General features: G+C 46.9%; 1 gene segment (V, D, J or C); it reads left to right on the top strand.

The window, feature by feature from the left end:
- The first annotated feature begins 14,631 nt into the window (after positions 1–14,631).
- LOC135319714 (immunoglobulin lambda variable 10-54-like) lies at positions 14,632–15,144 on the top strand. The segment is given in 2 exon segments: positions 14,632–14,677; positions 14,795–15,144. Coding segments are annotated over 2 exon segments (396 nt in total).
- Positions 15,145–16,589: the final 1,445 nt, after the last annotated feature.

Raw genomic sequence — 16,589 nt, 5'->3', positions numbered from 1 at the left:
GATCAGGTTCCAGCGAAGATCAGGTGACAAACGATGGGGTTTCTCCCCTCAGCACTAGAGCCGGAGGCCCTAAAAAGGATGAGAAGCTGGTTTACAGCCCTCATCTTTCCTATCAAGCATTTTACTGTGAAAGATGCCAAAGCTAGAGTGAAAATATGTCACCTATATCAGAGCCAAAGATAAGTACTTTCAGGGCCACAGTCAAGGGGAAATGAGACCCCTGGAAATAATCCCGAAAGAGACGTGTTTTCCTGAGACATCATATTCTCAGGGCAAAACAGACAGAGGGCAGGACCGGGGAGGCCAGGGGACTCTTACAAACACAACAACCTGCACACGGCAACCAGTGAGTCTATCCCAGTGAGTATTAGTACCGGGTGGCACCCAACGGGGGACTGGGAATCTTCAGCCAGGAACTAGGTTCAAGGAGGTTATGTCCTGGTACTGAGCAGGGAGCAAGGCGGAAGCAAACTGAAACATCAGTTAATCCTAAAATTACTGGCATATGGCAGTCCATTTAGGAGTTTGGAATTCATTAGTGACCTAGAAAATTAATGTCTTATTTCCAACTGCAGGTGTCAGAAAGCCCTTCCAGGAGGCTGGCTGGGACCCGGGGAGGATGTGGCTCTGCGCCCAGCAGGGGGCGCTGTGGGACTGGCCCTGAGAGCTCAGGGTCTGGGCCAGGCAGGCTGGGAAGACACACCACTGGCTCTTGCCCACTTGGGCAGCCGTGTCCTCACTCGAAGGGGACTGTCCTGCACCTGGTCCCCCAGGAGACCCGCGAACTCTCAGCTCTGACGGACAGACTGGCCTCATGCTTCCTCCTCCTCTGTCCTGGAGTCACTGCCCAGACCTGATGTCCAGACAAAGACAGATGGACAATCACAATAAAATGAATTTGCTGGAGAGTCATGACTAACAGTCACATCTGGACAGAGGATAAGAGACCCCTGGGGAGGGATGGTCTCCATACCAACAACGGGGCCTCGCAAGGAAGTCTCTGGGCATCCTCCCCATGCACGTCCTGGGCTCCTCTCCTCACCTCCTCACTCCCTGAACCAAGAGGGTCCTTTAGGGAAGTGACGGGACACAGGGGTTGAGGGCATCCGCACTGCCTAGTGCTCCTGTCTTCTGGGCACAGGGGGAAGGATGGCCTGTCTTCCTACACCTGCTCCCCTCCTCCCAGGGGTCTGGTCACCTGTAGATGAATCTGCCCTGTACAGTGTCCAGGTCTTTACTTTAAATTGTTTAGAAATTATGTATGCAATAGAGGGTATGTAGACTAACCTCACTTTCTTGTTCCAGCAAATGAATGGAGCACAACCTAATGAAAAGAGTATCAGACATGAAAATTGTATGACAATCTCACTTGTGATCATGGCTGACAGGTGCACAAATGACTCAACCCATGAGGGAGTAGAATGCACGTTCCAGCAAGAAAAACTCACCTTGACCCTCAGGGAGGACGTGGGCTGAGTCCAGGCTATGGGTCCATCTCTGGGGCTGATGATGGAATTTGGGGAAGCAGAGATTGGGAGGCCAGGGTGTCCCCACATCAGCCTTGCTCTCTCAGAGAGAAAGGCTCAGCCTGCAGGAACTGCTCCCTGAGTCCGGCAGCGTCACGCAAGACCCACAAGGGGCGCTGCTCAGTCCCCTTCTGCACTTGAAAGGGCTCCTGGGGTCCTGGGAGCATCTCCCAAATCCAGCCTCTCCATCCTCCATCCACAGTGGAGCCTAATTTCCCCACAGCAGTCCCATGGGAGAAATGAGTGTGACCCTGTTGCCTGAGACCATCTGTCCGGGTGTGAATCTGTGAGGCCCTCACTGCTTACAGGACCCACTGTGTCCCTGATGAGCATGAGATCAATGCAGATCACAGCATCTGCTCCCCAAAGACCTCCCCCAGTGGACATCAGGTGACACTGGGTAGCGAGAGGGAGGAAGCTGATTTGCATGAAGCCCTTTCTCCTCCCAGTGGGTCGGGGAGGCATGAAAAGGCCCGAGGACCCGACAGTGCAGCCCAGGAGGCCGAGGAGCCGCATCCCTGGAGCGTCCCCACCATGGCCTGGATGGTGCTTCTGCTCGGGCTCCTCATTCATGGCTCAGGTCAGGGGTCGGATGCTACATCCTGAGGGGCCGCCTACAACCAGGTGTTGGGGTGACCCTGGTCCCCATAACCTCCCCTGTCTCTCTCCTGTCGCTTTTAGGGGTGGATTCTCAGACTGTGGTGACCCAGGAGCCGTCCCTGTCAGTGTCTCCAGGAGGGACGGTCACACTCACCTGTGGCCTCAGCTCTGGGTCTGTCAGTTCCAGTAACTACCCCAGCTGGTACCAGCAGACACCAGGGCAGGCTCCACGCACACTTATCTACAGCACAAGCAGTCGCCCCTCTGGGGTCCCCAATCGTTTCTCCGGATCCATCTCTGGGAACAAAGCCGCCCTCACCATCTCGGGGGCCCAGCCCGAGGACGAGGCCGACTACTACTGTGCTCTGAGTAGAGTTAGTGGTACTTATGGCAACACAGTGATGTAACCTCACAGAGAAGTGCTACTAAAACCTCCCCCTGAGCTCAGGGGACTCAGCCCTGAGGGGCAGGAGAGGAAGAGAGAGGGTGAAATGTCACCACCATAGGGGGAAGCGGCGTCATGCCCACATCTCCTGCCCAGGGTTTCCAGGCCACGTGCCTTCACCAGCCTCTTCCAGGGTGTGTCCACCTCTCAAAGGAGTCCCCCGTTCCCCCCCTATGATGATGACCAGGGCTCAGCTCCAAATCCTATCCCCCAGCCTTGAGACTCAGGAATCCAGCACCATCAGGATGACCTTCCCTGTTGTCCTTGCTGATCTCTGGCTGCACAGACTCCTTGCACTGCATCCTCAGCAGGGGTATCAGCAGTGCGGGGCAGTGACTAGGCTCCTAGCCAACATCACAAAAGCAGTCCAGGCACTTCACCCCTGGGGGAGTGTTGGGGGTCCAAGGTGAGGAGCCTCCATCCCATTAGAGCATCCAGCCAGAGCCAGGCAGCTCATCTGTGTGGTCAGCTGTCCAGTTTTCCATCCAGGATGCTGGCAGCCCAGGGGGAGCTGGGCTTTCTCCCCATCCCTCAGTGTGAGACTGAACGAGGGAGACAAGGTAGGTTGCTCTGCGCTCCCGCCCCCCTGCTGGGGACTGTGGAGCCAGTGAGGACTGAGCCCTGACACCACCTGAATTAACAGGACTGAACCCAGGATGGGGGCAGGGATCGACACTGCAGTGCCCCTCCCTTTCTGGTGTCCCTGAGGCCACGGAGCCCAATGGGCCGAGCACCCGCCCACTGCAGCAAAGCAGCCCCTCTCAGCCTGGTTTCCCTCCCTGAGGTCAGCAGGGCTAGCAGGCAGTTGATAACCATGCCCTCTGGATGTGAAGGAGCTGTTGACCACAGCTGCCCCACGGTCCCTGGAAGAGTCAGTGGCACAGAGCAGTGGGGTCAGGGCCCCCCTTTGCTGGGACAGTGGACGTGAACACACCCCAGTCTTCTGCTGCAGGATGATCCCTGATCAGTGAAGAGTAAATGGGACTCAGAGTTTCTTTTTTTTTTTTTTTAACTTTTTTTTAATTGAGTTATAGTCATTTTACAAGTTGTGTCAAATTCCAGTGTAGAGCACAATTTTTCAGTTATATATGAATATACATGTATTCATTGTCACATTTTTTTTCGCTGTGAACTACCATAAGATCATGTATATATTTTTCCCTGTGCTATACAGTATTATCTTGTTTATCTATTCTAAATTTTGAAATCCTAATCTGTCCCTTCCTAATCCCTGCATCCTTGGCAACCGCAAATTTGTATTCTATGTCTATGAGTCTGTTTCTGTTTTGTATTTATGTTTTGTTTTTTAAATTCCACATATGAGTGATCACATATGGTATTTTTCTTTCTCTTTCTGGCTTATTTCATTTAGAATGACATTCTCCAGGAACATCCATGTTGCTGGAAATGGCGTTATGTTGTTGGTTTTAATGGCTGAATAGTATTCTATTGTATTAATATACCACCTCTTCTTTATCCAGTCATCTGTTGTTGGACATATAGGCTGTTTCCATATCTTGGCTATTGTAAATAGTGCTGCTATGAACACTGGGGTGCAGGTGTCATTTTGAAGTAGGGTTCCTTGTGAATATATGCCCGGGAGCGGGATTCCTGGGTCATATGGTAAGTCTATTCCTAGTCTTTTGAGGAATCTCCATACTGTTTTCCACAGTGGCTGCACCAAACTGCATTCCCACCAGCAGTGTAGGAGGGTTCCCTTTTCTCCACAGCTTCTCCAGCATTTATCATTTGCGGACTTTTGCATGATGGCCATTCTGACTGGTGTGAGGTGATAACTCATGGTAGTTTTGATTTGCATTTCTCTGATAATTAGTGATATTGAGCATTTTTTCATGTGCCTATTGATCATTTGTATTTCTTCCTTGGAGAATTGCTTGTTTAGGTCTTCTGCTCATTTTTGGATTGAGTTGTTTTTTTTTTTCTTATTAAGTTGTATGAGCTCCTTGTACATTCTGGACTTCAAGCCTTTGCCAGTTTCATTTGCAAAAAGTTTCTCCCATTCCATATAGGATTTTTTTTTTTTTTTTTTACTTATTGTTTCCTTTTCTGTGCAGAAGCTTGTAAGTTTAGTTAGGTCCCATTTGTTTATTCTTGCTTTTATTTCTATTGCTTGTGTAGACTGCCCTAGGAGTACATTTTTGAGGTGCATGTCAGATAATGTTTTGCCTATATTTTCTTCTAAGAGATTTATTTTATCTTGTCTTGTGTTTAAGTCTTTGATCCATTTTGAGTTTATTTTTGTGCATGGTGTTCTAGCTTCACTGATTTACATGTTGTCCAGTTTTCCCAGCATCATTTGCTGAAGAGACTGTCTTTATTCCATTGTATATTCTTGCCTCCTTTGTCAAAGATTAGTTGACCAAAAGCTTGTGGGTTCATTTCTGGGCTCTCTATTCTGTTCCATTGGTCCATATGTCTATTTTTGGACCAATACCATGATGTTTTCATTCCAGTAGCTCTGTAGTATTGTCTGAAATCTGGGAGAGTTATTCCTCCAGCATCTTTTTTTTCTTCAATAATGCTTTGGCAATTCTAGGTCTTTTGTGGTTCCATATAAATTCTATTATGATTTGTTCTAGTTCTGTGAAATACGTCCTGGGTAATTTGATAGGGATTGCATTCAATCTGAAGGTTGCCTTGAGCAATATGATCGTAACTATATTGATTCTTCCAATCCAGGAGCATGGGATATCTTTCCTTTTTTTAAGTCTTCTTTTATTTCCTTCATCAATTGTTTGTAGTTTTCTATGTATAAGTCTTTCACCTCCTTGGTTAGATTTATTCCTAGATATTTTATTACTTTGGGTGCTATTCTAAAGGGAATTGTTCTTTACTTTCCTTTTCTGTTGATTCATCTTTAGTGTAAAGAAATGCAACTGATTTTCGAACGTTAATCTTGTAACCTGCTACCTTGCTGAATTCTTTGATTATTTCTAGTAGTTACTGTGTGGACCTTTTCAGGTTTTCTATATATAGTATCATGTCATCTGCATATAGTGACACTTTAAGCTCTTCATTTCCAATTTGGATCCCTTTTATTTCTCTCTCTTGCCTGATTGCTGTGGCTAGAACTTCCAAGACTATGTTGAATAGGAGTGGTGATAGTTGGCATCCTTGTCTTGTCCCAAATTTTAGTGGGAAGCTTTTGAGTTTTTCACCATTGAGTACTATGCTGGCTGTAGGTTTGTAATATATAGCTTTTATTATGTTGAGATATGTTCCCTCTATACCCACTTGTGTGAGAGTTTTTATCATAAATGGGTGTTGAATTTTTTCAAGTGCTTTTTCTGCATCTTTGAGATGATCATGTGGTTTTTGTCCTTTCTCTTGTTGATGTGTTGTGTTACATTGATTTGTGTATGTTGAACCACCCTTGTGTCCCTGGAATGAACCTCACTTGATCATGATATATAATCTTTTTTATGTACTGTTGGATTCTATTTGCTAATATTTTGGTAAGGGTTTTTGCATCTATGTTCATCAGTGATATTGGTCTGTAATTCTGTTATTTGGTGGTGTCCTTGCCTGATTTTATTATCAGGGTGATGGTGGCTTCATAGAACGGGTTTAGGAGTAGTCCCTCCTTTTCAATCTTCTGGAAGAGCTTGAGAAGCACTGGTATGAGTTCTTCTTTGCCTGTTTGGTAGAATTCCCTGGTGAAGCCATCCCGTCCTGGACTTTTATTCGTAGGGAGGTTTTTTATTGCTAATTCAATTTCATTTGTAGTGATCGGTTTGTTCAAGTGGTCAGTTTCTTCTTGATTTAGTCTTGTTGGACTGTATGTTTCCAGAAACTTGTCCATCTCCTGTAGGTTGTCCATTTTGGTCCCATATAGTTTTGCATAATATTCTCGTATGCTATTCTGTATTTCTATGTTATTTATTGTAATTTATTCATTTTCCTTTCTTATTTTGCTTATTTGTGCTCTCTCTTTTTTTCTTCTTTATGAGTTTGGCCAGAGGTTTGTCAATTTTATTTACTCTTTCAAAAATCCAGCTTTTGGTTTGATTGGTTTTTTCTATTATTTTTCTTAATCTCTATTTTATTTATTTCCTTCCTGATCTTTATTATTTCCTTCCTTCCTTTGACTTTTGGGTTTTTTTTTTTCCTCTTCTTTTTCTAAATCTTTTAGCTGGTGGGTTAGATTGTTTATTTGAGATTGTTCTTCTTTTTTGAGGAAGGCCTGTATCACCATAAACTTCCATCTTAGCACTGCCTTTGCTGCATCACTTAAATTTTGTGTGATTGTGTTTTCATTTTCGTTTGTCTAAAGGTATTTTTTAATTTCAACCTTGACTTCATCATTGACCCATTGGTTTTTTAATAGCATGTTGTTTAATCTCCATGCTTTCCTTTTTTTCTCCTTTGTTTCTCTGTAGTTGACTTCTAGTCTCATGGCATTGTGGTCAGTAAAGATGCTTGAGATAATTTCTATCTTCTTAAAATTGTTTAGGCTTCTTTTGTGCCCAAGTACATGATCAATCCTAGAAAACGTTCCATGTGCACTTGAAAAGAATGTATATCCTACTTTTGGGGGGTCCTTAATGCTCTGAAAATATCCACCCAATCTAATTTTTCTATTGTATCATGTAATTTTTCTGTTGTGTTATTTATTTTCTGTCTGGAAGATCTGTCTAGTGATGTTAATACGGTGTTAAAATCTCCGACAATGATTGTATTCCCATCAATTTCCCCCTTTATCTCTGTTAGTAATTGTTTCATGTAGTTAGGTGCTCCTATATTGGGTACATATATATTAGTGAGTGTAATAGCCTCATCTTGTATTACTCCTTTAATCATTATAAAATGTCCTTCTTTATCTTTCTTTGTGGCCTTTGTTTTAATGTCTATTTTGTCTGAAATCAGTACTGCTGCACCTGCTTTTTTGGCTTTTCCATTCGCATGGAATATCCTTTTCCATCCTTTCACTCTAAATCTGTATGTGTCCTTCTCCCTAAGGTGGGTCTCTTGTACGCAGCATGATGAAGGTTCTTGCTTTATTATCCAGTCTGCCACTCTATGTCTTTTGACTGGAGCATTTAGTCCATTAACATTTACAGTAATTAATGATGTGTGTTTATTGCCATTTTGAACTTACTGTTGCAGTTGATTTTGTATTTCCTCTTTGTACCTTTCTTCTTCCTTTTGTGGTTTGGTAATTTTTCTTTGTATTTTGTTGGATTTCATTTAGTTTTAGTGACTCACTTGTAAGTTTTTGGCTTGTGGTTACCCTTTTTTGTAAGTCTATTTGCCCATTACCATAACTGTTTGTGTTAAACGGATAGTAATGTAATCTCAAACCCATCTTACTAAGAACAAAAAATTTAAAAAAGAAAAAAACCCCTCTATATTTCCTTGCTTCACTCTCCCTCTCTTAATGATTTAGATGTCTTCTTTTATGATTTTATGTTTATTCTATTTGTAATTCATGATAGTTATCACCTTTTCAGTTGAGTTTCTCATTTTTTTAGCATCCTGCTTCTTTTCTATTTAGAGTAGGCCTCTCAATATTTCCTTTAGTAAGGGTTTAGTGTTGTAAACTCTCTAGTTTTTGCTTATCTGTGAAATTCTTTATCTCTCCTTCTATTCTAAAGGATAGCCTTGCTGAATAAGGTATCCTAGGCTGCCTCTTTTTTTCCATTCTGGACTTTGAATATATCTTGCCACTCTCTTCTGGCCTGTACTGTTTGGGTAGAGAAATCAGCTGAGAGCCTTGTGGGTGTTCCCTGTAACTCACTGTTTTTTTTTTTGTTTTTTTATTCTTTTGCTGCCTTTAGGATCATTTCTTTATCCTTGACTCTGGCCATCTTCATTATATGTCTTGGTGTGGGTCTGTTTGGGTTCTTTCTGTTTGGGACCCTCTGAGCTTTCTGTACTTTGATATCTGATTCCTTCTTTAGTTTTGGGAAATTTTCAGTTATGATTTCTTCAAATACCTTTTCAATCCCCTTTGTTATTTCTTCCCCTCCTGGAACCCCTATTATGCATAGATTGGCGTGTTTTATGTTATCCCATAGGTCTCTTATATTGTTTTCATTGGTTTTTATTTGTTTTTCTCTCAGCTGTTCTGATTGGATGTTTTCTGTTGTCCTGTCTTCTAGGTCCCTTATTTGTTCCTCTGCATTATCTAGCCTGCTTTGTACAGCCTTTAGATCAGCTCTCATCTCAGCAAATGAATTTACCAATTCTACTTGGCTCTTCTTTATATCTTCAGTTTTATTTTTGACATATTTTATATCTCTAAGTACTATCTCTTTTAGTTCCTTCAGTACTTTGATCACTCCTTTTTTGAAATCTTGATCTAGCAGAACATCAATGTCTATTTCATTGATCTTGCTTTCAGGGGATTTCTCTTGCTCTTTTAATTGGGAGTGGTTCCTCTGCTTCTTCATATTGCTCATATCTCTCTGGTACTGTGGCTTAAGGAGTGTCAGTTATCTATTGTGGATTTTATTTATTTATCTATTTATTTATCTATCTAAAGCCTATGCAGGGTTAAAACTTAAAAAATAGAGAGAGAATTTTCAAAGAATGGAAAAAAATAAGGTTTGAAAAAAGTGTATAATCAATAAGAGAAGAGCAAGTTGAAACAGAATAGCAACTGAGTTGACATGTCTTTTATAAACCTTTAAAAAAGGAGAAAAGATCAGAAAACAATACCTGAAACCTGTGTATAATCAATAAGTGGAGATCAAAACCAAGAGAAATACAAGTGAAATGAGGTCGATTTTTAAAGATAATAGTAAAAAAAGATTTTAAATGAAAAATTTTAAAGGGATTCGAAGTGGAGACATATACAATTGTTTAAAAAGTAAAATTTTAAAAGGTAATAGAAAATGGAACAGATTTTTAAAAAGATCTAACAAGAAAGAATTTAAAAAAAAAAAGGGAGGGAAAAAAGGATTGAAAACAGTGTAGAATCAATAATAGAAGAAGAGTAAGTTGAAGCAGAATAGCAATCGAGTTGAGACATATTTTAAAAACCTTAAAAGAAGGAGAAAAAATCAGTAACAGGAGATCAAAACCAAGAGAATGAAAATGAAATGAGGTGCATTTTTTAAAATAATAATAATAAAAAGATTTTAAATGTAAAATTTTAAAGAGATTAAAACAGTAGACATATGCAATTGTTTAAAAACTAAAGATTAAAAAGGTAACAGAAAATAGAACAGATATAAAAAAATTTTTTTAAAAAAGGAATGTGTTCTCCTGGAGACCGCACTCTTAATGATTTTATCAAGAAGTCTTTCTGTCTTTGCCCTGTGTCGCAAACTTAGCTTGCTGCTTCCAGAAGCCCTCCGTCTGTGCCATCATCTGTGCTGCTCCCAGTGCCTGTCGGCAAGCAGATCGTGCCCCCTCCCAACACTGGGTCAGGTGCTGAGACCTTCACCTGCAGACAGGTGGGTCAGTCCCCCTCTTGATGCCACAGTCAGTTGCTGTGCTCAGGAGAGGTAGGCAGGTGGCCGCCCACCCTCTCCTGGCACTGGTAGCTCCCCTGCTCTGTACAGCTGCCTGCTCTGCCTCTGCAGGCCCTCCGAAGGCAGGCTCAGGGAAGATCGCGGAACAGCCCTGCCCCTGCTCCGTGCCAAAACTCAGCTTCTTGTTTTTCTTGGCGGTGCAAGTTCTCTGAAGTGCCAGGGCAGAAAGATCCTATCTGCCTTGGGCTGTAAACAAGTTTCTGTCCAGCCTAGGAGGTTGGGGAGCCCCCAGGTGCAGATTCAGGTCTCGGCACCGCCCCTGCCGGGCAGTGCGCACAGGAGGATATAGCGGCTGTGGCTGCGACCTGCCTCTCTACTCCCGAAGAGACAAAGACTACGGCGCCTCTCCCCCCAGGGCATACCTACAGTGTTGCTTTGCTTTTTTTTTTTTTTTTTTTTCATAATTTGTGGGGGCCCTGGTTGTTCTGCTGTGTATCTCCTCCCAGCCACTGCTCATAGCACCCTGCAGTCCCCTGGGGCTATCTCAGTGCATCTGTCCCAGTCCTCCGCCAAGGTCAGGCAGCCTGTCTTGGCCCTCAGCTTCCAGTTCGCATCTCGGGCTGTGTGTTGCAGGGACCCTTTGTGCCCGTTTAACTCAATTCTGTCGGTCAAGGGCTGCTCTGTGTAGATCTGAGCCTCAAAGGCTCCCCCTCCATCCCGCTGACCTCTTTGTTGGAGAGGAAGATTCAGCAAATGGGCGTCATTCCTCCTTAGCCACTCCCTCCCCATGGGACCAGTCCCATACTGTTTTGCTTTTTCTTCTTTCTTTTTTTCTTTTCTGCTACCAGATTCGTGGCATCTTTGTCTTTTGAAGAGGGTGATGCTCTGTTGCAGTTCAGCAGGTACTCTGGTTGGCTGGGGGGTCCGTGGACGTGAGTTTTGGTGTATTTGTGGGAGAGGGTGAGCTACGAGCGTCTTTCTATTCCACCATCTTGGCCCCTCTCTCGGGACTCATAGTTTCTTGATGTCTCCTCCTCAAAGTTAAGAATCCAGTAAAAGTGTCACTTGTCATATCAACAACCAGGAAAATAAATCTTGATGTGAAAACAGAATCCGTTTGCAGTAATACTGAGATGACTCGATGATGACATATGTTTAGGGAACATCATCAAACCCCTGGATAAACAGGTATAGACACTGGGAACAAAAGGAGCAGGAGGTGAACTCAGGTAGAAATAGAACCAGGAGAACAAAGTGGATAGAAAACACACCTGAAAATCAATAGAGAAAAATAAAAAAGAATGTCTCTGCAGGTGCTGAAAAGCATGTAACGTGCATTATTTAATTTGTGTATCAGATTATTGAGTGATGGATTATTATTAGGAAGAAAAAAAGGGCTGCCATCATTTCTGCATCATTTCCACCACCATGAACATTTCAGCGAGTGTCACCAGGGGGCGCTGTGGGGCTGCTCATAACCCACCAAGCTTGGACCCCCGGGCTCACTGGCTGGAGCTGGACGTGGAAGCAGGTGCTTCCTCTCAGGGGACAAAGCCCGAGCCTGGACCTCCGCAGGCCCTGCCTGTGTGTGGAGCTGCCACATAGGGGGAGGACCCAGCAGTGGATGGTGTGTAGGCTCCTGTCCCCATCAGGCCCCAACCCCCTTCCCCAGGAGCAGAGGAGGAGGAGCGGGGACCCCGGGGACTAGCCCTGCCCCCTCTGCTCCTCTCAGCCTCCATGGCTTCTCCTCTGACTTTTCTTCACGTCCTCCTGGGGGCTTTTGCAGTTCCTCGTGGTTTGTCCTCTGGGCACAGAGGGTGGGGTGGCCCTTGTCCCTGCACCTGTTCCCCTCCCCCCAGGGGCCTGGTCACCTGCTTTAGGATCTGCCCTGTGCAGTGTCCCATGAAGATCTGGGGGAGGGGATCTGGGACCACCCCTGGCCTGGGTGTAGCCCTCTGCTCAGGGCTCCAAGCTGGGATTCCACCCACCCCCTGGCCACATACAGATACCCACCCCTGCCCACCCACTGAGCCCTGAGGCAGAGGGACCAGGGAGGGATCAGAGAGCTGGGGGTAATTGCATGCCTGGCCCCTCCCTCTCTCATAATATGAAGAGGAGAGACCTAGAGATGCTCTGCTCAGCTGTGAGGCCACAGAAGACAGAACCCAGTGACCATCCCTACCATGGCCTGGTCCCCTCTCCTCCTTACCCTGCTGGCTCACTGCACAGGTGACTGGATGAGGGACAGGGGAGGGAGCCCTGAGACGACACTTGGGCTTCATGTCCTCTTCTTTTGTCTGGACCCCAGAATCAGCATCTCTGACTCTCCTAGTTGCAGGGTCTTGGGATAAGTCTGTGCCGACTGAGCCGCCCTTTGTGTCTGGATCCCCGGGCCAGAAGGTCACCCTCTCCTGCACTGGAAGCAGCAGCAACATTGGGCGTGGTTGTTATGTGCGCTGGTTCCAACAGCTCCCAGGAACTCCTGATCTATGATGTTAACTATCGAGCCTCGGGGGGCCCTGACTGATTCTTTGACTCTAAATCTGGCAACACGGTCTCCCTGACCATCACTGGGCTCCAGCCAGAGGACGAGGCTGACAATTACTGTGCTGTGGAAATGAGTAGTCATCTTTATGCAGTGATGGAAACCCCTGGGGAGCTCCTGCCTAACCCTGCTCATATGCTCAAGGGCTCAGACCTGAGAGTCAGGGCTACTTACCTCCAAGTGAATTCAGTCAGAAAGAGGAAGATAAATACCATATGTTATCTCTCCTGTGTGCAATCTGAAAACAAGGACACAAATGAACTTATCTACAAAAGAGAAACAGACTCACAGACCTAGAGATCAAACTTATGGTTACCAGGGGGTAAAGTGGGTGGGAAGGGATGAACTGGGAATTCGAAATTTTCGCCTCTTGTGGAGCAATGGGAATGCTAGCTGTCTCGATTGTGCTGGTGGTGTCACTGGTGTGTACATCTATCATTATTCACCAAGTCGTATATCTGAAACACGCATAGTCCCCTGCACAGGAATCATACCACATAAATGTGTTTAAAAAGAAAGTTGATCCGCATCCAGACCCAGACACATCCTCTATCCTTCTTCACACACCAAACGCTTACAGTCACTGCTTAACGACTATCGTGAGGAAAAGGAGCGTTTTGGGAAGTTCACCTCCAGTGCTGCCCACGAGACAGTTCATTCTCTCCTGATACCTATTCACCAGACTTTCCTCCTCTTCCATTTTGAGCATCACTTCATTATCTCTGACAAAGTTTACTTTTTAATTGTGTAAATTTGAAACAAGTCTAAACTGTATTATTATGCATGTGGTAGATTTTTAAAGAAATATTAATTTTGGACAGTGTTGCTCTCTGAGAAGTTTGACAGTCAGTTTATATCACCAACTGGGCTCAAAGGTCAGTCCGTGGCCTGTGTATGTCCCTGGACTGACAGTGAGCAGACAACAGCCCACGGTGACTCCCCACACCCCCGCCCCAATCACTACTACCACCAGAGCCAGAGTTTGACCTGGGAGTAGCAGGGGGCACTGTGGGTCTCCCGAGGGTCTGCACAGTGGGATCCCCTGCTGTGTGAACCCCCAGACTCCCTAGGGCTGGAGTGTAGGGGCTTGTGTTTGTTTTGGGGGTTCAGCAGTGTGTCCTCTCTGGGCTGGGCAGGGTCTTCGCTCACAGGTCAGTGTGGGTCCCAGCAGCCTCTTCCTACTGGTCCCTCCCAAGGGGTCAACCCTGAGTGTCACCCATCTGACCTCAGTTTCCAAAACTCACCCATCAAAGAGGGGAGTTGAAAGAGGCCTCTACTGTGATTTGGAAAAATTATAACCCCAACCACCACAACACAGTCGGGTTGGAAACAGGGCCGTTGAAACAGCTGCCAGGCCCCGTGTCCTCTCCTGACTTGCTCTGTGTGGGGCGGGATCCCCACTCAATGTATGGAAAGGACTGGCCTCCTCGACCTGGAGGAAGAGACACAGATGTGGGAGCCAGAGCTGCGAGGGCAGAGCTGGGCTCAGAACAGCAGTGAGAACAGTCAGAGGGGCTGCTCCATCCCTGAGTGACCCCTGACCATCACGTCCGTTCAGAAGGAGGATGGAGGGGATGCTTGGGGAAAAAGGGGCTCCTGGAGGACATGTGGGCAGAGCCCTGGATGCGGTGGATGGAGCACTGAAGGAGCCCCTTTCTACATGAGCAGCTTTGCAATATAGCAGCAGGATGAGGGAGGCTCCAGGTGGGGAGTCAGGTGGGTAGAGAGAATGGGGTAGGGGTCTAAGGGCGTGTAAGACAGTGTGGGACAGGCCTGCGGTGCCCCTCCCAATTGGGAAACCCCTCAGGAGTCTGGCCAGCTGTGTGCGCGTTGGGCTCCACGGACCTGCCAGAACCCAGGGTCACCGAGAGCCAGGTGCCTCCCCCAGGGTCACTCACCTCCTCCTCCTCTCTGTCCTCCTGCCTGTGAGCACCCAGGGCAAGAGGCTGGAGCTCTCAGACACCTGGTCTATTTGCATATGTAACCCCACCCCTTGTGTAATTCAGGGAGATAAAGAGCTTGGGGGAGCCTGGTCTCCACACCAGAGCTTTAGGTGTCAGCGTCTGAGTTTCCACCATGACCTGGGCTCCTATCCTGCTCACCCTCCTCCCTCACCTCACAGGTGAGCCCACGTTAACTTCGTGGCAGGGATGGGGGCCCTTCAGCTCTGCTCCTCACTCCTCTCTCCTTCACCGGGAGTGGAGTCTTGCTCTCACACCCCTCTGCGTCCTCCTTACAGTGACCGTGGCCCAGGCAAGGCTGACTCAGCCCCAGTCAGTGACTGCGTCCCCGGGACAGACGGCCACACTCACCTGCACGGGAGACAGTCACAGTGTTGGCAACGAGGGTGCAGCTTGGCTGCAGCAACACCCAGGCCAGGCCCCCAGACTCCTGACCCTCAGGAATAACCAGCGGCCCTCAGGGGTCTCCGAGAGGTTCTCAGGCTCCAGGTCTGGCAGCATGGCTTCCCTCAGCATCTCTGGGCTCCAGGCTGAGGACGAGGCTGATTATTACTGCTCAGCCTGGGACAGCAGCCTCAGTGCTTACACAGTGCTCCAGGCCAGCGGGGAAGTGAGACCCAAACCCTGAGCCCCCAGCCTCCCCCGGCCCCTGGGGACTCACAGAGCACTGTTTACCCTCCCAGGATGAGACCAGGGCTGGGTCCCCACTGACAACACTGTGCTCTATCAGGACTATTACATGTAATCAAGGGAGTGAATCCAGGGTCTGCACAATGAGCATGTGTGCACGGTTACCGTCACTGTGAGCGCATCTGGGCTGTATGAACACACGTCCCTGCACGTTCACGAAAACTTGGCAAAAAACAACTTCAGGGCTTAGGGAGATTTTTATTTCCCAAGAGTTTCTGCTCCATTTGGAGGTGCTGGAGTCACATGTTCAGAGGGTCCACTGGTCCGATCTCCAGTGTCCATTCAGCAGGGTCACTAGCAACCACCCTCCTCTTTCTTCTGACCTTGGCCGAGCCCTGACCTCTGACCCGAGGGGTCTTCCAGTCTCTGCAGGGCAATCACCTGACTCCTCCCTTACATCCTAGCTGACACATCCCAGCTGTGTTCAGGCCCCTTGGTCGCAACCCCCTAGCACACCCAACATGCACACAGGACTTGTCACCACATGCGTGCCCTGCTGCTCCCTGTCACTGTCCTTTCACGCACACAGGCAGGGCCTGCAATGCAGGCAAGGCTGGGGCTGTGGGGCTATAGTTAACAGAGATGGAAGTTTTGGAAAATTCAATAGGTTCCTATGGAGATGAAAGTCCCAGTGTGGGAGCATCCCTGTCCCCAGGGTGGACAAGAAAAGCCCTCTCCCCTACTCTTTCCTAAGAACTAGGACACTTTGCCTCTTTTTCAAACTTTAGTAAAAAATACACAAAACAATTCTTGGAACTATGTGATCTCAGAAGGTTTATTAGACATTCACCATGAAAATGTACATATCATGTCTTTCTAGGATTATTTTCATAATGAAAATTTTTAGTTCGGAAAGTGCTCTGTTTACTTACTTTCACTAATGGAGTCAATGTTGTATCTTCCTTGGTAAGAATGTATTTTATCTATTTTTGCTAAAGGTAATGTGCTGTTTTTCTTTCATTTTTCATTTTGAAGATGTTACCAACAGGGAGCGGGGTGGGACTGTCTTGCGGTCTGTGCACAGCTGCTCAGGGAGGAGCACTCACTCCCAGGAGCTGGGCTGTGGGCAGGGCCTGTGCTCCTGATGGGGACTCAGCAGTGAGTATTTTCTGGCTGGCAGAGTCCCCTGAGCAGGGACCCCTGTGGTCTCAGCAGGTGCCTCCTCCCAGGTCTCCAAAGGGGGAGGCCACCCTCCACCACCCTGAGTCTGGGCTGTGAGCTGAGCTCCAGCACCAGGGCTCAGGGAGGTGCTGGGCAGTCCCTGGGGGGACAGCCATTTGCATGGGCCGCCCCTCCTCTGGCAGAGCCTGGGAAGAAAAGGAGGCCAGGGCAGCCCAGCCCCAGGGTGGGGACCAGGGGTCTGTGAGCACCATGGCCTGGACC

Source organism: Camelus dromedarius, chromosome 31 (genome assembly GCF_036321535.1).
Source record: "Camelus dromedarius isolate mCamDro1 chromosome 31, mCamDro1.pat, whole genome shotgun sequence".
NCBI classification, from domain to species: domain Eukaryota; kingdom Metazoa; phylum Chordata; class Mammalia; order Artiodactyla; family Camelidae; genus Camelus; species Camelus dromedarius.
Note: the sequence above shows the minus strand (reverse complement) of the source record. Positions and strands in the feature narration are given on the sequence as shown.